This window comes from Hippichthys cyanospilos, chromosome 1 (assembly GCF_059441005.1).
Source record: "Hippichthys cyanospilos isolate Australia breed blue-spotted pipefish chromosome 1, RoL_Hcya_1.0, whole genome shotgun sequence".
NCBI classification, from domain to species: domain Eukaryota; kingdom Metazoa; phylum Chordata; class Actinopteri; order Syngnathiformes; family Syngnathidae; genus Hippichthys; species Hippichthys cyanospilos.
This window is the reverse complement of record NC_142369.1, coordinates 6,932,946-6,954,610: the sequence shown is the minus strand read 5'-3', so window position 1 is coordinate 6,954,610 and position 21,665 is coordinate 6,932,946. Positions and strand designations below refer to the sequence as shown.

Below are 21,665 nucleotides of genomic sequence, written 5' to 3'. Positions count from 1 at the left end.
TTTTCCGGTTGCATCGACGTTTAGCTTGATGCCAAAATGGCACGCTCGTCACCACCCACTCAAAACAGCGCGGAAATACCCAGATGACGCATTTTGGGGATCAGAAAAAGATCGCGTGTGGGTGGGAGAAGCTCAAACCGCAACTCCCGGTCGAATTAAGTCATCGTCTGGGGAATAGTTTCATTGTTGATTTTGTTTTTCGTAACACAAAGGACCAAAATAATCTAGGGGACAACAGTCACTCTCACTCGTCGTCTCTTTTACTCCTTTGCGTATCCCATAATGTGATCTGAATCGGCACAAGGCAAAAGGAAAAAGAGTTGATGACTTGAAGAGGAAGGGCGAGGAAAGAACGCCTCCACATTTTGCCCACAAGATGGCGACGTAGGCAAGTTGTAATACCGTCACATAAACCACAACAACGTCACAATATGGAGCTAAAACACCAGCGATGCATAATTGCATTGCAAATCAAATCCATGCATTCATCAAAATTGAAATAAAAAGTATATGCCCATGTTAAAAACGCACTCAAATGCTAAAAAAAATGAAGATTCAATGCAAACATCTTGATGTTCAAGTTAAATACAATTAAACCGTACATAACCAAACTTGAATTCTTTATATGCAATTCAGTTATGCGGCCTGTAATCACAGTACAATATAGTGCTATTTTTATTTTAAAAAAAACAGCCTTAGATATTTATTTATATATTTTGTGACTTCAACAAAATAATGGAATTGTCATGGAGCAAACCATATAATCATCTAAATTATGAATTGGTGTCTTTTTGGAAGGCATTAAAGGAGACGCCAACCTTATTTTTTCTTCTTGACAGTACTATGTTCTGTGCTCTCATTAATATTAACACGACATTCTGAATAATATTGTGTTTGTGAAAATTAAATAAGCAGCAAAATCCACCTGTTTTATCCATCTCGTGGAGCAACCAATTTGCTGACAAAGCTGCTCAGGTAACACCTTATCACTGCTCAATTTGCGAATGTCACGTGATCAAGCTTATGAAACAACTTAATTGACAGTTCAACTGCAATGTCATTTTCAGTTGACAGCAAGTAGCAAAATGGTCGTCCCCTAATACTAATTTTTAAAAAAATGGTCGTCCCCTAATACTGATTTTAAAAAAAATAGATTTTGCCAGATAACTCATATTCCCCATGCGTCATATTAACCGGAGTACCACGTTTAGACTAATGGAGGCACATAAAACACTATAAAAAAAATGTGTGCGCTGACTTCCCCTTTAAAAAGTAAAAAATGACGTCACTAATAGTACAGGTACAACACAACTGTCAACTAGTGCACAGTTTTGTCACACTACTATCACGCAGTTGTTCTGATCGTGCCCGAAAATGTCACACAATAGTGAGAAAAAAACGTCACTAGAAAGACAGGAGGCGCCATAGCCACATCCAATATGGCAGAGGCGGTGACGTATTCCTGCTCAATGAGGGCTCTGTGTATTTGATGTCTATAGTTGGCCAAGGCAGAAGCTGGAATGATGCTTTCATGGGCTCACTGCAATCGTAGGACATACGACTTTTTTCTTGTAATCGTCACGTACACATGCATTACAAACGTCATATCCAAACTAGTCGCTTTGGATCACTCTCGATCGACTTGTGACCGATTGAACCGACCCCTCGTCGCGTGAATGCGTTCACGTAGGCAAGGGACTTAAAAGGCAGCGCGAGGCATGTCATAAACGACTGGGCCGGAGAAGTCGGTGGTGCGTTTGTGGCCAGTGAGGCGGTACCTTCCGAGCCTCCTTCACTCTGCGGCGCAAGCGAGCTCTTCGGAACAGAAATGGCGGAGGGGGAGTTGGACGTGGACTCGTTGATTTCCAGGCTTTTGGAAGGTGAGTTGAACTCTTTTCGGGGTGAATTGCGTGCGATTCGGTACACTGCGTTTTCCGCCAGCTAAATGCTTTGTTCGGTTCGCTAATGGCATTGAAGGCAAGAAAATAACCTATTGCTGGCGAAATCACAGCCGCACCTTTAAGCTTAGTTCGTCTTTCCCCCCTCCTGATATTGTGTTGTTTATGTACATGTTTTTAAACCGACTCTCAAATCTTCGCCGACGGTGCGTGGCGTTTACGTGGCAACAAAAAGTTGGCGTTTAGCGACCGTATGTACCCCGACACTATGTGGGAGTAAATGTTGTTATTAACGCCCTGACAATGTCTTATTACAAGTGCATCACACGTCGTTTCGTCACTGAAGCGTGCAGAAATCAAACCAGCAAAGCTGGCATCCTATTTTTAAAAATGCTGATCGTGTTTCTTGAACGCAGCGCGGTGGTGGGCGGAATCTTGGGGTTCACCTCTCTCGCAAAGTCAAACAATCTTAAAAAAAAAAAAAACGAGCGTAACTTTGTAACATACGCCGAAAGTGTCGGCACAGTTGTTTGGTTCCGTTCGATGAGAAAGACTTAAGGTCCGATGTTCGTCTTTTGAATTTTCTTGCAGTCCTAAGAAGAAACAGATTTTTTTTCAAGGAGATGTGGCACTCAGGAAAGAAAGCACATGTGTATGTCGTGTTTACATGTGAATATTTACACAAGAAGGCATGGAGTTTGTCAGTGTACGGCTTCTATATCTTTTTCTCCAGCACACAGTGTGATACCTCACATATGAGAAAGCAGAGCCACAGTCTGATGGCGACCACAGCTCACATTAAGACACTCACAGCACATGCACGTACATGCATGCTCATTATTGAAGATTTTCACCTAGCGGGTTGTTTCTGGAACTCGACATTTTGGCTGCAGTTGGAACACAAGGTGTGTGTGTGTGTGTGTGTGTGTGTGTGTGTGTGTGTGTGTGTGTGTGTTGATCTCAAGGCAGAAGGCCCGCTTTGTGTCGTTTGTAAACACGGCAAGGACTGAGCTGCTGAACAAATATTGAGCAGTTTGCACACAATGTGCACGACTGCAGCACATCATCCGGATTGATCGGCTGCGTTACATAATTGGCTGCATTATTGACTTGATTCTTAGCGTTGCCAGCTGACATAGTGAATCTCCGTTTATCGTGACCTGTTATCAGACCTAACTCCAATAAGGTGAAACTCCACCACATAGCTTCCATGTATTTTTTATTTATGCACAGTATGTAATTATATATATGTAATGTAATATAATGCAACACATGCATGTGAGGTGCAGGTTTTATTTTGGTCAGTCTACACAAGCGGCTCCCAAATGGATTATGTGAGATTTTGACAAGGTTTCTATTAGCATAATATAATTAAAAGATTTTTATTGCCCTGATAGAAACAGTTGTTCAGTTGTTGAACGGATGTTCCTTTCAAATTAAGAGTAAATTAATCGGAACATGGAGCAACCGCTTGCTAAATTGTGTTATAGTGACTATTTTGTAACGTTATTTGCTTTTTTAAAGCTCAATATGGAAGCACATTGTCATTGATCAAATTTTCCAGCTAATGAGACAAAAAACAGATGCCCATATCTTTTGCAAGTCATTAAATTCCATTAAATCTTTTATTTCTTTCAATTGTTTGCTAAGAGAAATGGTTATTATGAAATGGTTATAATTGGTACTAATTAAATTAAGTATTGTTGGCTATGGGGTCGAAAATGTTCTGTACTAAATTAAGTACTAAAGCAATAGATTACTTTAGTAACTAAGCTAATTACTTTAGTACCTAAAGTGAATAGCTGATTACTAGTCTAGTGCTTAAAGCAGTTGAGTACTTTAATACCTAAAGTAAATGATTACTTTAGCACTTATTTCATTTCATTTACATTTTAGCCAAAAACTTGAAACAATATATAAGTACCTGGGAGTGAATGTCTGAAGTCTTTAAAAAACAAAACAAAACAACAAAAAAAAAACTTTTAAAAATGTCTGAGTTTGAATGGATTAGTTGCATGATATAGGACATTACAAATGTAGTTCCATAATAAATCAGATACCACCGGGTTTTAAGTCTTAGTTTTTCATCCAAAAATGCTTTGCGCTGGTTAGGGGGTACTTGACTAAAAAAGTAAACAAAACAAACAAAAAAAAAAACACAAACAGAGATATATATTTGAAGATTGAAATGGATTGAGAACCACTGGCTTACCCTGTGACTTTGAATGTGCGCGACTTTAAAAGGCGGGGCCTGGCGTCAGCCAATCGGTGTGTCACGTTGGCTGTCGGTTGCTCAGGATTGCGGCAGACTCAACACTTTCCACTACTTGAAGCTCCTCAACTCACTCCAACACAATTACTTGGCAACCAGACTATGCAGGGAGTTCACACTGTTAAGAGAGAAAAAAAAAAGAAAAACACTGTCACCCAAAAACCAAGCGCAATATAGCGTAAATGTCGGAACACTATATATCCTGTTGCCGTCTCCGGCCCAAAATACATTTTGGTATTTTGTTTCAATGACGACCATCACACACAGTGGCAGTGCTGTCCTATTAAATGTCAGCACTCACAGCTGTCCGTGATACTAATAAACCGAGCGGCGATGAGTGCGTGCGTCCGGTTCTTCCCTCGGCCGCGCTTCGGACAGGAAGTCGGCAAAGTGGCCGCCAGTAACAAATCCGAACGTTCAGGAGGAGAAATCTCATTCATAACTTTTACTACATTAAAGTGCCTGGGATCGAATAGCTAGACTCTTGAAAGATACGTCCGAATCCGTCTTTGGGACCGAATGAGTTAACGATGACATTTTGGAGCTGCGTCGCCGACGCGGCGCGCCGTTGTGGAAACAATGGCGGAGCCTGTGCGTCCAGGAGCCTTTGCTCCCTGGCACCGTCGCTGGCAAAGGGGGCTGAGCCGGGACTTGGACCCTCTTCTTCTAGACGGCGTTTGTCCCACGTCGGTCCCCCTTCTGCATTCTCTCACTTGGGCCTTTTCTTGGCTCTCACAAAGACGCTCATTCTTCTCCAAATGTCAATGGCGGAGCAAAAGGGCCTGCGCTGATATGGACTGGCATTTTCTCTCTCCCTAGTTACTCTTGAGTGCTTCCACTTTGGGCATGAAGCGTCATGGCCTATTTCAAGCGCTTGGGGTTCGGCTTCAGAAAAACGGATTCCCATTGGATTTCCTCCAATCGTGCAGTTCTCATCGGGGAAATAATTGATAAATTAACACGTCTTAAATGTACCAAGAATGCCTAGACTCTTGAGTTTTTTTTTTTTTTTTTCTCAAATGTTAGGTTATAAAATTAATGGGACTGAATGAGGATTGATATAATATGTAGGGCTGCAGTTGATAAATTTCTGAAAAATCGATGAACCGACAAATCAGATTGAATAAAAATGTTAATTTCCATGCCTCTATTAAAAACGTGTCATTTCAATTCGATATGATTGAATTATTATCGACTGATTTGGTCCCTAAAATGTCAAAAAAACAATAAATATTATTTGAGGGCGGCTCGGTGGCGCAGTGAATAGCACATCCGCCTCACAGTTCAAAGGTCCCGGTTCAAATCCACCTGGCTTCCTGTGTGGAGTTTGCATGTTCTCCCCGAGCCCGCGCGGGTTCTCTCCGGGCGCTCCGGCTCCCTCCCACTCCCCAAAAAACAGGTGGCAGGTGAATTGGACATACTAAATTGTCCTTAGGTGTGATTGGGCGTGTGATTGGTCGTTCGTCTCTGTGTGCCCTGCGATTGGCTGGCAACCAGTTCAGGGTGTCCCCCGCCTACTGCCCAGAGCCAGCTGAGATAGGCGCCAGCAAGCCTGCGACCCCTGTGGGGATAAGCGGCTATAGAAAATGGATGGATGGATGGATTATTGTTTGACATAAGTAAAGGCAAAAGTTTGTTGGATAATCTGTGTTCTTCCTCGGAAGTACACATGAGACGCAATTTTAATTTTTGATTGAAAACTGAGGTTCGATTTAAAATACCGCCAAATAAAATGAATGGCAAATAAAAAGGCGACATCATCGTTTGGAGGGAGGCAGGAAAAGACTTTTGGCTCGGCCGATGCGATCGTTTCTTCGAACGGGGCTAGCGCGGCTCCCTGCGCCGGCTCGTCTTGTTCTCATTCCATCGGCGAGGAGAGGAGATGAGCACTCCCTCTTTGTCCCGACAGCCGACTTCCTGAAAGCTGCCGAGCAGCGACGCCCATATATGGCCTGGCTCGCTCTTCAAAATGAGTGGGAAAAAAAAAGTTGGCCTCCGTGACCAGTTAAGCCGGAGAAAACCAAACGTGAACTTACGACCTTTTTCCCGCGCTAATGTTAACGTTTACAAAAACAAATTTAGAGCAAAAAAAAAAAAAACTGTAAAAGTACATCACTCTTATGATAAAACTCATAAAAATGGAGTGAAACATAAAATTAAGTCTCAACAGCAAATCCCACAGAGTTTATAGATTTTTTTTTTTTTTCTTTATAACCCTTTTGGCATTGTTAGAAATTATGGAAATTCCTTTGATTTTATTATGTGATACCCTAAAAGAATCAATTGGGGAGAAAAACAGTAGGGAGCTGAAATTTCGAGCAGATGATTAAAACATGTAAAATTTTCAAAATGCAACGATTCGGACATTTCTTTGTGATTGCAGCTCGACATGCGAGATTTTGTGTATGAAAATAATCACTGTCCACATTTTGGACTATATACCATAAACAATTATAATTACAATTTTTAAGATGCATTTAAATAGGATTTATTACATGTAAAATTTTCAAAATGCAACGATTCTGACATTTCTATGTGAGTGCAGCTCGAAATGCGAGATTTTGTGTACAAAACTAATCATTGTCCAAATTTTGGACTATATACCATAAACAATTATAATTACAATTTTTGAGATGCATTTCAATAGGATTTATGACTGATTTTCCTGCGATTTTTGCAACATTCTGTTGAGCGGCGGTCAAACTATGTCAGCAAACAGAATATTCTTTGTTGACTTGTGTTTCACCTCAGGACAGTAGGTGGCAGTAGAGGTCAGTTAATGGCTATGTCTTAAAGTCAAAATATAATTGAAGAACACTGCCTTAAACCAAACTTAAGCAAATGTACACGTAGAAGATTACCCCCAAATAAATACTATTGCTCCTGTGTACTTATAAATGATGCCCTGATCACTGGAAATGCAAAATAAAACAACATAAACAAAGTTCTATCAAGCACCGCAACACCAGCGCCATCCCTTGGTGAACAAATCAGCTGCATTCATATTGTCAACTGCCAAAATTAATATTAATTTAAAGTGTTTAGGAGCATTTTTGGGGGGGCTTGGAACGGATTGAGCTATTTACATGTAATATGCGCCTCTGCTTACGGAACAATTCACATTATGAAATGACTTCTGGAAAGAATGATTTTTTTGAGGTAGGGGTAGTACTGTATTTGCTTTATATTCAATTCATCTGCTCTTATTTTGAAAAGAAACCATACAATATCTCTCGAGGCATTAAAACACATTAAATGTGCTGATTTCTGCGCCATGATTTGCCTTCAAGTTCCCCAGGGGTACTCGTACACCCAGTTTAGAACCACTGCTCTAATCCACTAAGTAGTAAGGGGGTGGGGGGGGGGGGTCATTTTTGTATTATGATGTGCAGTATGTGTATAAAGCTGATGGGGGGGGGGGGGGGGGGGTGTTCTCTGTTGGCAAATTACAAACCGTGGCTTCACTTGCTGACACCTTGTAAGGTGGAAATTGTTCTTGCCCGGTTGCCATGGTGATGTGTTGTGTGTGTGTGTTTGCGTATGTGGGCGCGCGTGAGGAGGATTATGCGACGTCCACTCTTTTTCATACAGTCACAAAGGATGCCGGGATACATTGGTGGTACAAGCTAAGAATGGTATGTCCCAAAGTCAAGGTCACCGCCAAAAGGGAACTAAAAAAATGAAAGTGTGTGTGCGTGTCTACGCCAGAGGCTGAAAGGTGATCCCTGTGTGTGTACGTGTTTGTTTGTCCTATATCAGTCCTAACTTGTCAGTTGATCCAGCTGCCCAATTTGCAGACATGTCAACTCAAGAAGGAGGGGCGTGAACTCTCTCGACACACACACACACACACACACACCTTTGCGTTTCACACACCCACTCACACACCTTATTCTCAAACACTCTCCTTTTTGTTTCATACACACACCCATTCACACTCTTCTTTTTCCTCAACCTTTTCATACAAAAGACACACACATAAGCGTTTCACGTACTTTCTCTCACACACACACACACACACACACCACTTTGTCTTTCACTCTCGCAAATTTTGCATGCACAAACACTCGCTTAAACGAGGAAACACTTGAAAACACCTTTTAAGTTACTTAATTTACCCCAGAGGACTGTGTCATTTGGATAAATCAGGGCTTGAATGAAAAACTCAAAAGGTTGGCATCCCTTTTTCTGCCTGTTTTTATTTTTTTGACTAATACATTGAATTAGTTCATCAATTTCACACATTCAATGCCAGGGATGTATTTTACATTTTTATTGTCTGGTATTGAATGCCTGAACGCTTAAAAAAAACGTGAAAATACGTCTCTGGCATTGAATGAGTTAAGTATGCGGGATTGAACGTCTGGACTCTTAAAAATTAATTGTTACATTTAAGCAAGTTGAGTTGTACTTCAATTGGCTAGAAATGGCTTAAAAAGACATCTATTTTTTGGGGGGGGTTTAATGTGAACAATGACAATGACATGTAATGGTCACAAGCTGAACCGTGATTGGTTATTACCAGAACTCCTGAGTTACTGTGATGTCGTATTTAGTCGACAGCAAATGGCAAAATGGCCGCCTCCAAAGATTAAAAACGGGCCGCTTAATTCAAATTCCACAAACAATATTATTTGGGAAGCTGTTTAAAGTAGTGGGCCTATAGACCACATTTATTGTAATAAGATTAACGAAGGTGACTAAAGCGTGCAATTCACCAATTTCGCTTTGCCATTCTCAGTGCGAGGATGTCGTCCGGGAAAGATCGTCCAGATGTCGGAGGCCGAGGTGCGGGGACTCTGCATTAAGTCCCGGGAGATCTTCCTCAGTCAGCCCATCCTTCTGGAGCTCGAGGCTCCGCTCAAAATCTGTGGTGAGCGCCAGCCGCCTGCCCATTCGCTCAAGCGTCATTCCCCCGTCTGTCTATTAGCCAATCCGTGCCCCCCTCTCCAGGTGACATCCACGGGCAGTACACGGACCTGTTGAGGCTTTTCGAATATGGCGGCTTCCCCCCAGAGGCCAACTACCTGTTCCTGGGCGACTACGTGGACAGGGGGAAGCAGTCTTTGGAGACCATCTGCCTGCTACTAGCCTACAAGATCAAGTACCCCGAAAACTTCTTCCTCTTGCGAGGCAACCACGAATGCGCCTCCATCAACCGCATCTACGGCTTCTACGACGAATGTGAGCGCGCTCGCTTCGGCGGAGCTGGCGGACTGTGTGCTGTCAGTGTCACCTACCGTGTGCTTTGTCCCATAGGCAAACGGCGGTTCAACATCAAGCTGTGGAAGACCTTCACCGACTGCTTCAACTGCTTGCCCATCGCTGCCATAGTGGACGAGAAGATCTTCTGTTGCCATGGAGGTACGGCAGTAGGTCTGGGGTGGGGTCTGCTCAAGGACCGTTTGATAATGTCATGTGATGGTATCGCCCGCAGGTCTGTCCCCTGATCTGCAGTCTATGGAGCAGATCAGACGCATCATGAGACCCACAGACGTGCCAGACACAGGTTGGTGGTTGTGCAATGCGTTAGTTGCTTTTTGGCCGCAGAAGTAGTGTTGGTCAACTGCATGATATAAGTAAAAATCAGCCAAAAATCAATAAAAAAAAAACAAACAAAACACTGCATTGTTTACATTGGGAGCTGCTCACTCTGGGAGCAAAAGATAATCAAATAAACCGTTGTCGTCACCATGCATCCAGGAGCAACCTTCAAAATAAGAGCGTACCAAGGCTGTTCATGCCTAACTTGTTCTGGTACCGTTGATTTTTGAAGCATTGGCTGACCTTCTCACAGCGTTTGGCTGTTTTACTATAATGGAGTAGATTGACAGGCAACACATTCTCCCTGTGTCTTTCATTCCACTTCTGCTCCAACAATTGGACATTTAAAGATTTTTCAATGTGAGTTGTAAGTTTTAGGTTAATTTTGCTACAAAATAAAAGCACCTTGGAACAAATTTAGTTCCTTTCAAAAATATGTTGAAAACCAAATGAATGTAGATACAAATATACATAAAATAAATACAAATAAAACTAATCTTTGATGTGTTTATATTTAGTAAATAAAACGCGACAATAAGAATAGGTAACAAAATGTAAGTGTAAATGATATATAACTATATTTCCTGTATATTATACTGTATGTATTTAACATTGTTGCATTCAATTCCTGGTTTCCGGTTTACTTCTTCAGTGGTAAATTGAATATCTGCAATCCAACGCAACAGGATACATAATTTTTTTCCATCGTTTGAAAAAATGTATACATCTTGTGTTCTTGATATTGTACATAAAGGAATACTATTGTACATAAAGGAATACTTTACTTTTTCAGCCAGTTCTATCAGTAAAAAGTTCGTTAATTTGATGACTCAATAATTTTCCGTGTACAATTAAGACTTGTAAAAACATTTAGCCGCTTGTTGTCGAAAATGACTAGACTGTTACTCAGAGAATGACCAATCACTGCTCAGCTTGAAAATGTCACATGACCAAACTCTAAAAACAGGTTAACAGTTGGTCTTTACCTGAACTTTGACCACTGATAAAATTTCCGGTGTAAAAAGTCAATGTTTTGGCTATATTACTTTGATAAATTAAATTTCATTCACAATTAATACTTTAAAAATCCCTTGCGGCCAACTGTAAATGACATAATTGTTGTTCACACCCAAACAGGTGGGCCGTGATTGGTTGTTACCAAAGCCTTGTGTCATGCCATATTTAGTCAACAGCAAGTGAATAAACGTGTTTTTAACGCATTATTTGTACATGAATATTATAATTTATTTATCAGATGCTTTGTAGGCATTTATACTGCTGAAAATTGCTAAATAAGTTTTGTGTCCCTTTAAATGTTCTGGCTGGAGTGATACCACTTGTATGTTGTTAGGAAAATGGCCTCTTCTCCTTTTACGGGAGTCAGATGCTCGCCGCCCTTTTTTTTTTTTTTTTTTTTTTTTTAAACCCAACATCCTCTTTTATGGTCTGCAGAGTGGGGCAGAGTGTGCACATGTCAACACACAGTCACACGGATAGGGAACAAAATAAAAGCTGTCTGATACCATCCTCCTCCAGGTCTCCTATGCGACCTCTTGTGGTCGGATCCAGACAAAGACGTTCAGGGCTGGGGTGAGAACGACCGCGGCGTCTCCTTCACGTTTGGAGCGGACGTGGTCAGCAAGTTCCTCAACCGGCACGACCTGGACCTCATCTGTAGAGCCCACCAGGTTCGAAGCGACATCATACCGACATATGCGATGGCACTTACTGACCTTGTGGCGCCCCCAGGTGGTGGAAGACGGTTACGAGTTCTTTGCAAAGAGGCAGCTGGTGACGCTTTTTTCGGCTCCCAACTACTGCGGTGAATTCGACAACGCCGGGGGCATGATGAGCGTGGACGAAACCCTCATGTGCTCCTTCCAGGTGCCTGCTCAAAAACTGCAGTCGGGAAGTAACACGGCGGGGGTTAATAACATTTGCGTGCTTTTATCCAGATCCTGAAACCTTCCGAGAAGAAAGCAAAGTACCAATACGGCGGCATGAACTCCGGCCGGCCAGTCACTCCTCCCCGCACAGCGCAACCGCCCAAGAAGCGATGAAGGAGGATAGGAGAGAAGACGGGCGCCAGTGTCACCTGGCGTCGGCTTCTTGCGGCACACAAATCCATCAACTCTAAAAAAAAAAAAAAAAAAAAAAGAAAAAAAAAAGAAAAAAGACAAATACACAGCCCAGTTTTTCTTTATTTCTAACGGAACTGCCCCTTGTTGACCCCAATGTTGGCCCTTCGCATCTCTGTAACCTTTAAACATTAAAAAAAAAAAGTGACAAAATACACAATCTGAAGTCGTTTTTGTATATTGACGGTTTTCACAAACAATACACAAAATGTCATTCTTTGCCTCAAAACAAGGAATTAACGGACGTTGCCAAGTTTGTTGCCGCCATCTAGTGGTCGGCGCTTGAAGTTCACAATGGTCAATGATTTTTCTACCTATGTATCGCAACTTTAAAATTCACTTGTTATAAGTATCTGAAAATATCAAGGAATCATTTAGGCATAAGTAGTATAAATACACAACTGCAAGCTAAGCGTTTTAATACCGTTCTGTATTTTATTTTTTTTGCTGTATGCTAAGCTAAATACAAAATATGTACCTCATGTTGTGTCCAGTCAACAAAAGCACGACCTTGAATCACTTCAAGTCCTTTATTTACAGCTAAATGTGACATGAGTCACACTCAACGTGGCCTCCCTTGTGTAACTCATAGTCCAGTAAAAATGTACAGTACACACAAACACGTTTGCTTGCAAACGCAACGGCAAGTTTTTGGAGATTTGCAGAAGCAGTAAACACTGAACTGTTGCCAAAGCGCAATCTTTAGGCAAGTGTGACTAAAAACATGTACATATTTGATCTTTTTTTTTTTTCCTGTACAAACCTCTGAAATATTCAGCAGAAGATTTAACTAAGAAAAAAAACGGATGTTCTAGATCAAGAAAGGCTTACCGGCATTCAAGCAAAACTATGTATGTGAGGCACAGTGCATGGGTAAAAATAAAAAGGACACACCTGACGATTGTTAGTCATCAGTTAAAAATTGAAGTGCTATGCCAAAATAAAGAAATACTATTCATATTACACAATTACTGCAGTTTATCCAACGCAGATATTCCTTTGTCCAATTTAAACGGTAAACGGACTTTCACTTATATAGCGCTTTTCTACCTTGGGTACTTAAAGCGCTTTACACTAACTAGTAGACGCAGCATCAGGAGCAACTAGGTTCAGCGTCTTGCTCAAGAACACTACGACACGGTCACGATGGTCGGGGAATCGAACCCGCAGCCTCTCGGCTGGGAAATGACCACTACGCCACCGAGCCATCCCTCCCCGGCAATTTCACTCAATAGGACTACAAATTAATTTATTCAGTACAGTTAAATGTAACTTTCTTCATTTATCTAAGCTACGCAAAAAAAAACAAAAACAAAAACAAAAAACGTTTTTCCACGTTCTCAATGAATGAAGTGCAGTCCCACATGCTCCACTAGAGGGCAGCATGGTCCTTTTACAGCGGCCAGTGTGACGCTGAATTTGGCTTATGCTTTTAGCTGTTTTCACAGCTCCGCGTTACATTTGAAAACAGCATGGAGACAACCGCAAAGGTGCGAAAGACAGCTAAAAGCGATTCCCTTCTACACATGTACGCTTTCCCTTGTCTTTCGAGCAATATAAAAACAGTTGCCAAAAAAAAGTCAATAAATACTTCCAAAAAAGATGCATAAAAACTATCAGACATGTTTCTTATTCCTATTGAGTTGTATGCACTGTGGTACCTTGACTTGAAATTTGAATTTGTTCTGTTACCCAGCTTGCAAAACAATTTAAAATTCAGAAGTTCCAGCAGCTAACAAAAAGATGCATATTTAACAAAACCAAACTGCACACTATTGGATAAAACACGATGAAAAAAACATGCACAATATACGTTCCAAACATAATGTAGTATGAGCGTTCTGACTTTTGCTTGATGGTGCCCTTCAATAAACTCCTGAAATTGCATCTCATAAACACTCCTAATTTGAGCCACTCTTAAGTCAAGGCACCACTGTATTCAACCATGCTTGCATCTGCGTGTGTTTTTTTGTTTTTTTTGCCAGACTACACGAGCTTCCGGAGCAGGAAGGACAGTGCGGCACCGATGGACAAACCCAGAGCCAAGAAAAAGGTCATCAGGGATCCGGCGGTCTCCGCATCCTTGGCCTCCACCAACCTGATGACAGAGAGCCAAAGTCAGCTGAACTGTCAGCCATTTTTTATAGGGCGAACCTGGCAAGCAGTGACAGTCATTTCAACAAATGTACTTGAATTAAATGCGCACTTCCACATTCACTAAAAGTGCTGTGGTTACTTCTGCTCTATGGACTCACTGCGGCGCGTAGGACATGGACAGACAGACAAAGTATCCGCTGGAGATAGAGAAGAGGGCCATGATGATGGTAAAAGTGATGTCGGAGTCAAAGTAGACGGGCAGGAAGGAGCGAGTCTGGACGTTACACAGCATCAGCAGCGGGATGAAAATGACGCGAGACACCACCAGCGCCGGGAAGAGGCGTGACTCCTTGCGGGGCTGAGGACACACACACGCGCACACACACATACACATATAATATATATATATATACACACACACATATATATGCATTTATTGTTATTGTATGGCTGGTATAAAACAAAATTGGGAGCGCTGCGCCGATTGGTCCATATTAAATGATTGTGACCAACAAATACAATCCATGATTTCCTTCTCAGATGCATCTGGGACTCACCCACTGTATTAAGGTGGTGACTGTGCGACCAAGCCAGTCGTTGATGTTAAAAGTCAGGAAGCAGCACACGTTGATGAAGTAACGCTCTGTGGGGGGAGGGGTGTTATAATTGGATCATTTATTCAAAAAAACAAAGAAACATTGCAAAACCATACCCCAATTTCCTGGTAACACCGTCTCAAAATCGGGGGATGAGGTCTTGACATCAACGGTGACGGCGGGAAACACCGACAGCGTGACCGTGAATACGAACGTCACGCAGAACGCCATCACCCAGATCTGAGGCAAATTTTAAAAACGGAAGAATGTCTTATAGTTTCGAGGCGCAATTGGCTTTTTAAACATTTTCACATAGAATACTTTAAGATGTATGCTAACCTCTGTTAGCCAGGCAGCATTGTTTTCTATTGTGTGTTAGCATTAAGCTAAGGGACATCTGTAAAGATGACCATTATATGGTTCGGTTTTGGTAGTTAAATATACATGCAATGTTTAACTCTCTTGTTTTATGTCACTTCCGCAGTAAACGTCAAATAGGGATGACAAAGTGTTTACAACAAGCTCAAATTTAGAGAATTGTGAGAAGAGGCGCTGTGAAAGAAAACATCCCAAACACATTCACTGCTTGCCCAATTAAAATGGATTTATGACATACAGCCGTCAATGGCAGTGAAAGAATTTTAACTATTTTATCACCAGTGAAAATGGATTTTTGATGTCTATGCCGTCAATTGTAGTGAATGAGTTAAAATGTTTTCACTGTCTTCCATGTTGAGAAATGTCACGTGTCCATATTCACCTTCTTAAAGACCTCGACGATGGAGGCTTTTGCTTGCATTTTTTCCACTTGCTCCAGGGACAGGAAAGCCTCCTTGCTTCTTTCTTCGCCCTCGTCCGAAGCGCCATCTTTGTTGGGGGAGCCGGCCACCGAGCCGTTGGCGCGGCCGTTGACTTTGCGCTTGTCCGACGCCGCGCTCTCCGCTGGACAACACACACGGAGACGCGCGGCCAGTGTGACACGCGTGCGTCAAACAAAGTTCGCCTTTGTGCGAGCGTGCGCGGATGAATGGAGGCCTAACGAGATAATGGCTCTCAAATTGATTGAATTTCACAGTAATCGAGGGACCTAATCACGGGCTTTAGTGGTAAAGTCAACAAAAGCGGACGCAGATGCATCAATGTGAGGAGCTTTTTCAATTGCGGATGGCATTATAGAATACGGTGTTCCCTAGCTACGTCCCAGTTTGGTTATTGTGGCTTCACTCGATTGTGGATTTTCATTTATGACCAGAACTTTTGCTATTGGAGGTTTATTTCAATATTTTTCTTCCCTTCAAGTTGGACCTTTCAAAAAAAGTTTGATATGTATTTTCTTTTAATCAAAGAAAAAAAAAAACTTCAATAACAGAATAAAAGAAAAATAAATTCTATATTTATATATTTTTGTGGATTTGGACCATACGTTTTTCTATTGCAGGCTTAACCAACTTTTTTTTTTTTTTTTACTTTTAAATTGGACAAGTCAAAAAATATATTATTTTTTGAGTATTTTTTTTAACCAAAAAAAAAGGAAAAACAAAGAAAAAGAAAATAAACAAAGAATAATAATTGTGGATTTTCATTTATACTGTAACATAACTTTTTCTACTGCAGGTTTACTTCACTATTTTTCTCCCTTTTACTTCAGACCAGTAAAAAAAAGTTCATTTTATGCATAAGCAAATTTAAAAAGGGGACATAGGCCAAAAAAACAAAAAAAAAAACAAACAAAAAAAAACTTTTTTTTTCTATTTCACTGGTTTACCTTGCTGAAATCGGACCCCAAAATCGATTATTAAAAAAAAAAAGAAGAAAAAGTTAGATTCAGTTACCGACTGACCAGAAAAATCAAAGGCATTTTTCAAAATGAACACTTTAACAGTTAAAATCTTCAAAAAGTTGAATTTCCACAATATGGACAATTTAAGCTGCAGAAATAAACATTGTATATAGTTCAATCATTATCTTAAGCATAACAAAAAAACAACCTATCAGTTATCGATATTGGTTTGGAGAAGCAGGACATGACTAGCATATTTGGGAATGTAACCCCCGCCATAAACGAGGGAAGGTCATAGAAGAGAATGCCTTTATTGTCATAGTCCAGCAGGTATCCAGCAAAATTGGGAGCGTATTAAATAAACATGAATTATAAATAGAACAGAAATCGAAACAAATGAAGAGCTTGACATTTGTCAATTGAAAAGTCAAAAATGTAGCGTAAGCGCTCACCTGTAAGCAGCTCATCGGTCGTGCCAGGCTCATATTTGGCGCTCTTTTTCAAGTAATAACGGGCAAACTCCTGCATACAAAACACCCCGGTGATTTATTTGATTTCTTTTCAGTAAAAGGAACACAAAATATGGTTGTCTTTTCCTTAATACTGACCAAGCGGGGCAGGAGGAGGTAGCAGAAGAGCGTCACCAGCGTTCCCACGCACGGCGTGATGAAGTAGCCCAACGCCGCCGACTTTGAATCCGCATCACCTGAAGGACAACGCAGCACGTTACGCACGCCGAGGATGATCTGATTAACGAAGCTTTTCTGTTACCGGGCAACCGGAGGAATTTGTGTTTGCGCGCTTACTGGCATTGGCTAACAGCATAGCCATCGCGGCGAAGGTGCCGGCGAGTCCCTGGCCGCTCATGAAGATGGCGCTGTACCTCAGGGGTAGCATGCCCACCAGGCCGAAGAGACTTCCCTGCAGCACGGCGCCGAATGCTGCGGGACGGCCGCCGCGGGTTATTTAGCGGGCGATGCCAAACGGCGGCGACCGTCGCTTACAGTTGATGAACCAGATGGTGGCCATGGTAACGGAGAAGAAGCGGTAGGTGTCCATTTCCACCCTGACCAGCACGGCCGTGAAGGCGAAGAGCAACAGGATGCAAACCAGGCTCCCGGCGATGCGCATGGCCTCCGATATCCTGGGTAATACAGCACGGGTGTCAAAACCGAGGCCCGGGGGGCAAATCGGGGCCTGTGACGTCATTCTACGCGGCCCACTCAAATAAATGAAGTGCCTGCATTGATTTGTTCTTAATCAACATTGAATTACTTTCTTCATGTTAGTATTTATTTTTAATCAATTCGCTTTTAGACAAAATCTAGACGATAGATGCATCTTTAATACTTGCCACCATCTTCCGTTTGTTGCAAATACAAATTCCATTTCTTGTTTTGCGTCACGCTAAAAGTTCCAGATATTCATTTTTCAGCTGAAGTGAGATGATGAACTCAAACCACACACACATACCAAAAACTCAAAACAAACATAAAACTCCATGTACCTCTCACAGTCACAACGTGTACTGTGTATGTTTGCGAAAGTTTACGATATATTTCCAATTTCACCGCAGACAAGAGTGCACTACTAGTTTCAGGTGCTAATTAAGTAAATATAATTATCAATCAGGTTGGAGTATCAATAGAATCAAGTAGAGACAAACTTTGTCATAAAATGCTGTTATTTTACAGTAATTCAACTGTAGTAATCAAATGAAAAAAAGTCTGAATCTTATGAGATACTATTAAAAGAAAATTGAACTATCAAAAAAAAAAAAGTATAAATATATATATTTTTTAATGTTTCTGCTTTGGGCTTAAGTAGGGTCCAAAGAGGCTGTTAGTGCATAAATTCACAAAATTAGTCATTTTCATTCTAATTTTGTAATTTTCTTGATAAAAATAAGTTCTAGATAGGACTGTAACACACCACTTAATAATTAATTGTTAAATATTTTGCTAACGTTATACCAGATTAAAAAAAAATACCAATCCAAAAAAAAAAAAAAAAAAACACTTCCATCCGTATTATTTCAAAACAGGACACCACTTCAAATCGGTGTGGTAGAAATTGCAAAAACATGAATTATGATTCTGTTACTGATTTGGTCCGTAATGTCAGAAAATGTGGACATTTTTCAACATTATTCTCTAAATTACAAACTAACATTAGGATACATTTTGTCATGACGAAAATTAAGTGGTTGCCAAAAAAAAAGACACAATTGAGGGAAAAAAAAAGAGAAAAAGTTAACATTATAATGTGAATTGTCCTAACACAGAGGAAAAAACATATTCATTTTAATGTGTACTAATGCAAGAAAAAAAAAAAAAAGTCAAGCTAATGATTAATGCTCACCCAACCCTAAAATGCTCCATGACCTTTGAATGTCCATTTTGGACAGCTTTCTGTTCTCCAACGAGGAGCTACACCGCTAAAACTCAAAACAGGCATTCGATCTATTTGATAATTGTCTTTTATCAAATTTTTGATCACACTCACAGATCAGGTTCATCCTGAGATCTCACCCAAATGCCAACTATTTATAGCACAAATCTGCAACCCCGTGTGACCTGGAGTAAAAATGGCCAACCGACCTCTGATAGAGTATGGAGTTGAGCAAGGTGAAAAGCAGCAGGGGCAGCTGGGACAGCAGCGTCATACAGCTGTTGAAGTACTTGCTGTAGTTGTTTTCGCTGCCATCGGTCACGTTGGATGTGGTGTTGAACTCGCTCAGTCGGCTTTGGAAATACTGCGAACGGGTGGTACAACACGGAGAGGACACAAAACAACGCTGTTGAAGCACATTTTTTTCAAAAGAGGAACAAACTTGAAAGGAACTAACGTCTCATGATGATGGAGGATAATACCAATTGTGGACTATAGTATGGAAGAATGAATGCAACACACAGGAGGAGGAGAAAAAAAAAAGACAAAAAGCCTATGGCGAGCTGGTAAAAACAGGCTTTGCATGCTATGTTTGATCACGAGTGTGCACATGATTTACTTTTATCAGTCTTAGGGTATAGACTTAGGGGCTCTGTGCGGTTCACACCATGAGCACTTGCTAAAACACCATCATGTGACATGTCTACTTGGAGCCCACATCCTGAGAAGCAGCCTAATCGTTTTCAGTCTATATCTTTTGACTCAATGGATCTATCCCATTTAGTCCTAATGTGCTCAGTAGAGGACATCGAGGACTTTCCAATGATGACTTTGGATGGGATGAAATTAAATTTGATGCCCGGGACACAATTTTTTCATCCCAAAATACTTTGTGCTGGTTAGAGGGGATTCAATTGCAAAAAATACTTGAAGTAAATTATTGAAAAAGAAAGAAAGGCGGGCCTAAATGGAAAAAAAAGTGATTTCTTTTAAAACTTCCTTGATTTTTTATGTTTTTATTACCAATGAGGCAGTCATGAAGAAGTTCCACGGTAACAGCGTTCCCAGGCCCAGGATAAAGAAACATATTCCTACCAAGCAGCCCCTGTAACATAATACAAGAATCCATATTTGAGCAACATGCTTGGAGTGTAAATAAAATTCGGACTCACCAGTCCGAGGGCGCGTCTTTCCGTCCCTTCATTCTCGTGCGGGGTTGTTGTTGTGGTTACCAAACTGAAGGACACAAGGTGAAGAAATTTAAGCCACCCTTTTGAGGGCTTTTCAACACAAGCCTTACCGAAAGCAGTCTGCTTACTTTGCGCGCTGCACTGTGAGAGGAGAGAAGGAATGTGTGCATCACGGACAATGAAAGAAGTGCAAAAATACACAGGAAGGGGCCAGCAACGGCGTGGTAACATGGCGTGCTGCTTGCACAGTTGTAAGCTGCTTTATTCATACTACTTTGCTTCTCTGGAACTACCGTGCATCACACATTGGAGGGGAGAAAAAAATGCACGTTTAAGCTACCTAAATTGAAGGTACACTTTTTAAATTCACTTTTTTTTTTAACAGATACCAAAAGAGGAACAGATAATCAAGGCAGGAAGGATGCAGAGTAAAAAATAGGGTCTAAGAGAAGAAAGGAAGAATCAGAAGGGATGGCTCAAGCGAGAATATTGCTTCTTGTTAAGTACAGTGGACACCTGCATACTCGCGGTTTGGCAACCGCGGATTCATCTGTTTCTGGAATGCTTTATTTGTTTGAATTTTTTTTTTTGGTTGGGTGTCATGGAAAAAAATATTTTGGAGACTTATCAGCGTTATTCGATATATTTTGTGAGGATAAAAAAAAAAAACACGACGTTTTGTAGGCTTCAATGATTCGCGAATTTTGACTATCCCCGCGAATATCCGGGGTCCCCTATACTGTACTTTTGTTATTAGCAAACACCTGCTGTGTTTTGAACTTAACGATAAGTCGTGTTTTTTTCAAAAATAAATGATAATAAAACGTGCATTTTGGTCAAGATTATCGTCAAACGCGTCGACCTTCGATAAAGTTGGAGGACACATTTATTGGATTTGAATACGAAAATAACATTTGAGGTTACGTGGTTTATGGAGGAAAGAAAAGGTGCTTACCTGAGACCGAGAAAAAACGTGTGCCACTTTACGGTCGTCTCATGCGTCAGCTTCCCGCGTATAATGGAGACGTGAAAACATCCACAAAAATGCTTATTCTGGTCGCTTCTTCGTTCCGTGGCGTCACGACTGAATCCCGATTTCGTTTGGCCGGGGTTCAGCTCACAAACACATGCACGCGATCAGACACACAAATGGCTCTCGATTTTTTTTCCGCGGCGTTGAAGGCACCACGGGCGCCAAACCATTTTCCGGAATGAGCACTTCCGGTCTGACGTCACCTTCGGCCCGTAAAATCGTGACGCCATCATTACGCGCTCTCTGATGGCAACGGCAATATTGATGTCATTGTTAAAAAAAAAAACAATTTACAACAATGAGTCGTTTTGTCAGACGGCGAAAAAAATAATTACAAAAAACGAGATTGTTATTTATTCGCCAACTCGACCTATTCCAGTTTAAGTTTACCGTCAAGCAAAGCTTGAAATAAGAGGTCATTGGTTTGCTTAAAACCACATTAATAAAAAATAAATTACATATATTCTATTTAAAAAAAATCACGTTTTTAACCTTACTTGAGGTCAATTTAATTCAATGCATCTGAATTGAGAGGAGTGCGTGTCTCATTTCTCGTTGACTTAACAGGAATTGACACACTAATTTGTAAACAAAGTGGCGAACAAGGTCAATGCAGTTTGCAGATAAATGGGATTACAAAATATAGGTGAGTTTTGATTTGTTTGGATTTCTTGGTGCTGTGTTTTGACTATCAGTCTTAGTTCCCAGGAAAGATAGGCCCATTTC

The 21,665-nt window shown here is 41.0% G+C and overlaps 2 protein-coding genes across 2 annotated transcripts; one reads left to right on the top strand and one right to left on the bottom strand.

Moving 5' to 3' along the window:
* Positions 1-1,554: 1,554 nt before the first annotated feature.
* Positions 1,555-12,005, top strand: LOC148428861 (serine/threonine-protein phosphatase PP1-beta catalytic subunit). The gene is made up of 8 exons (XM_088415230.1): positions 1,555-1,880; positions 8,912-9,043; positions 9,124-9,354; positions 9,430-9,534; positions 9,608-9,679; positions 11,251-11,402; positions 11,464-11,598; positions 11,670-12,005. Exons 1-8 carry the CDS (start codon positions 1,829-1,831, stop codon positions 11,772-11,774), a joined length of 984 nt encoding a protein of 327 aa, XP_088271356.1. The 5' UTR covers positions 1,555-1,828; the 3' UTR covers positions 11,775-12,005.
* A 363-nt stretch (positions 12,006-12,368) lies between these two features.
* Positions 12,369-21,125, bottom strand: LOC148428860 (equilibrative nucleoside transporter 2-like). The gene is made up of 13 exons (XM_088415207.1): positions 20,862-21,125; positions 19,889-19,952; positions 19,740-19,821; positions 18,926-19,080; positions 17,330-17,469; positions 17,132-17,266; positions 16,934-17,031; positions 16,778-16,847; positions 15,306-15,487; positions 14,662-14,785; positions 14,507-14,592; positions 14,108-14,307; positions 12,369-13,950 (listed from the first exon to the last, which is right to left on the bottom strand). Exons 2-13 carry the CDS (start codon positions 19,918-19,920, stop codon positions 13,839-13,841), a joined length of 1,416 nt encoding a protein of 471 aa, XP_088271333.1. The 5' UTR covers positions 19,921-19,952; positions 20,862-21,125; the 3' UTR covers positions 12,369-13,838.
* Positions 21,126-21,665: the final 540 nt, after the last annotated feature.